General features: G+C 49.0%; 1 protein-coding gene across 1 annotated transcript; it reads left to right on the plus strand.

Moving 5' to 3' along the window:
• Nucleotides 1-256: 256 nt before the first annotated feature.
• OR2C1 (olfactory receptor family 2 subfamily C member 1) lies at nucleotides 257-1,195 on the plus strand. Its single transcript, XM_088017319.1, has one exon. It carries the CDS (start codon nucleotides 257-259, stop codon nucleotides 1,193-1,195), a length of 939 nt encoding a protein of 312 aa, XP_087873445.1.

A 1,195-nucleotide genomic window follows, 5' to 3' on the forward strand; every position in this document is an offset into this window, starting at 1 on the left:
GCCTTCTCTCATTGTAGTAATAACTCATGTTTGGCATTTGGATGGAATAAAGTTTCCATTCATGTGGGACTGACAGTGGTTGGGGATTGCAATGAACATTTGCAGTCACAAAAATTAAATTGGCACTTACATATGATGCCCATAAAACTATTAGACCCTCTGTGATGCAGAGCAGCCTTATCTAATTTGTTTTTTCACTTGCTTTTCTCTCAGTGGTTTTCCCTGGACAGATTCCTTGAGTGACTGAGCAACCAAAATGGCAGGGGCCAACAACAGCTTCTTGGAGGGCTTCATTCTGATGGGTGTATCTGACCATCCCCAGCTGGAGATAATCTTTTTCATAGTCATTCTCTTCTCTTACTTGCTGACCTTGGTTGGGAACTCAACTATTATCCTGCTTTCCTGCCTGGATGCCCGACTCCACACCCCCATGTACTTCTTCCTCAGCAACCTCTCCTCCCTGGACCTTGCTTTTACAACTAGCTCAGTCCCCCAAATGCTGATTAACTTATGGGGACCAGATAAGACCATAAGCTATGGTGGCTGTGTGACCCAGCTCTATGTTTTCCTCTGGCTAGGGGCCACTGAGTGCATCCTGCTTGTGGTGATGGCATTTGACCGCTATGTGGCAGTTTGCCGGCCCCTGCATTACACCACCATTATGAACCCTCGGCTTTGCTGGCTGCTGGCTGCCATTGCATGGTTGGGTGGCTTGAGCAACTCTGTGATCCAGTCAACGTTCACTCTGCAGGTCCCATTATGTGGACACCGGAGGGTGGACAACTTCCTGTGTGAGGTGCCTGCCATGATCAAACTGGCCTGCGGAGACACGAGTCTCAATGAAGCTGTGCTCAACGGTGTCTGCACCTTCTTCACTGCTGTCCCACTAAGCATCATCCTGATCTCCTACTGCTACATAGCTCAAGCGGTGCTGAAGATCCGCTCAGCTGAGGGACAGAGAAAGGCCTTTAATACATGCCTCTCCCATCTGGTGGTGGTATTCCTCTTCTATGGCTCAGCTATCTATGGGTATCTCCTTCCAGCTAAGACCAGCAACCAAGACCAGGGCAAATTCATTTCCCTCTTCTACTCTGTGGTCACGCCAATGGTGAATCCTCTCATCTACACTCTAAGAAACAAGGAGGTAAAGGGGGCGCTAAGGAGGCTGCTGGGAAAGGGAAGAGAACTTGGCTGA

This window comes from Eumetopias jubatus, unplaced genomic scaffold (genome assembly GCF_037043125.1).
Source record: "Eumetopias jubatus isolate StellerSeaLion01/CBP00866 unplaced genomic scaffold, mEumJub1_p1.0 scaffold_12, whole genome shotgun sequence".
Taxonomy (NCBI): Eukaryota; Metazoa; Chordata; class Mammalia; order Carnivora; family Otariidae; genus Eumetopias; species Eumetopias jubatus.

What these genes read in the sequence shown, in the direction of transcription:
- OR2C1 (XM_088017319.1), top strand. Translation starts at nt 257, where the DNA reads ATGGCAGGGGCCAACAACAGCTTCTTGGAGGGCTTCATTCTGATGGGT.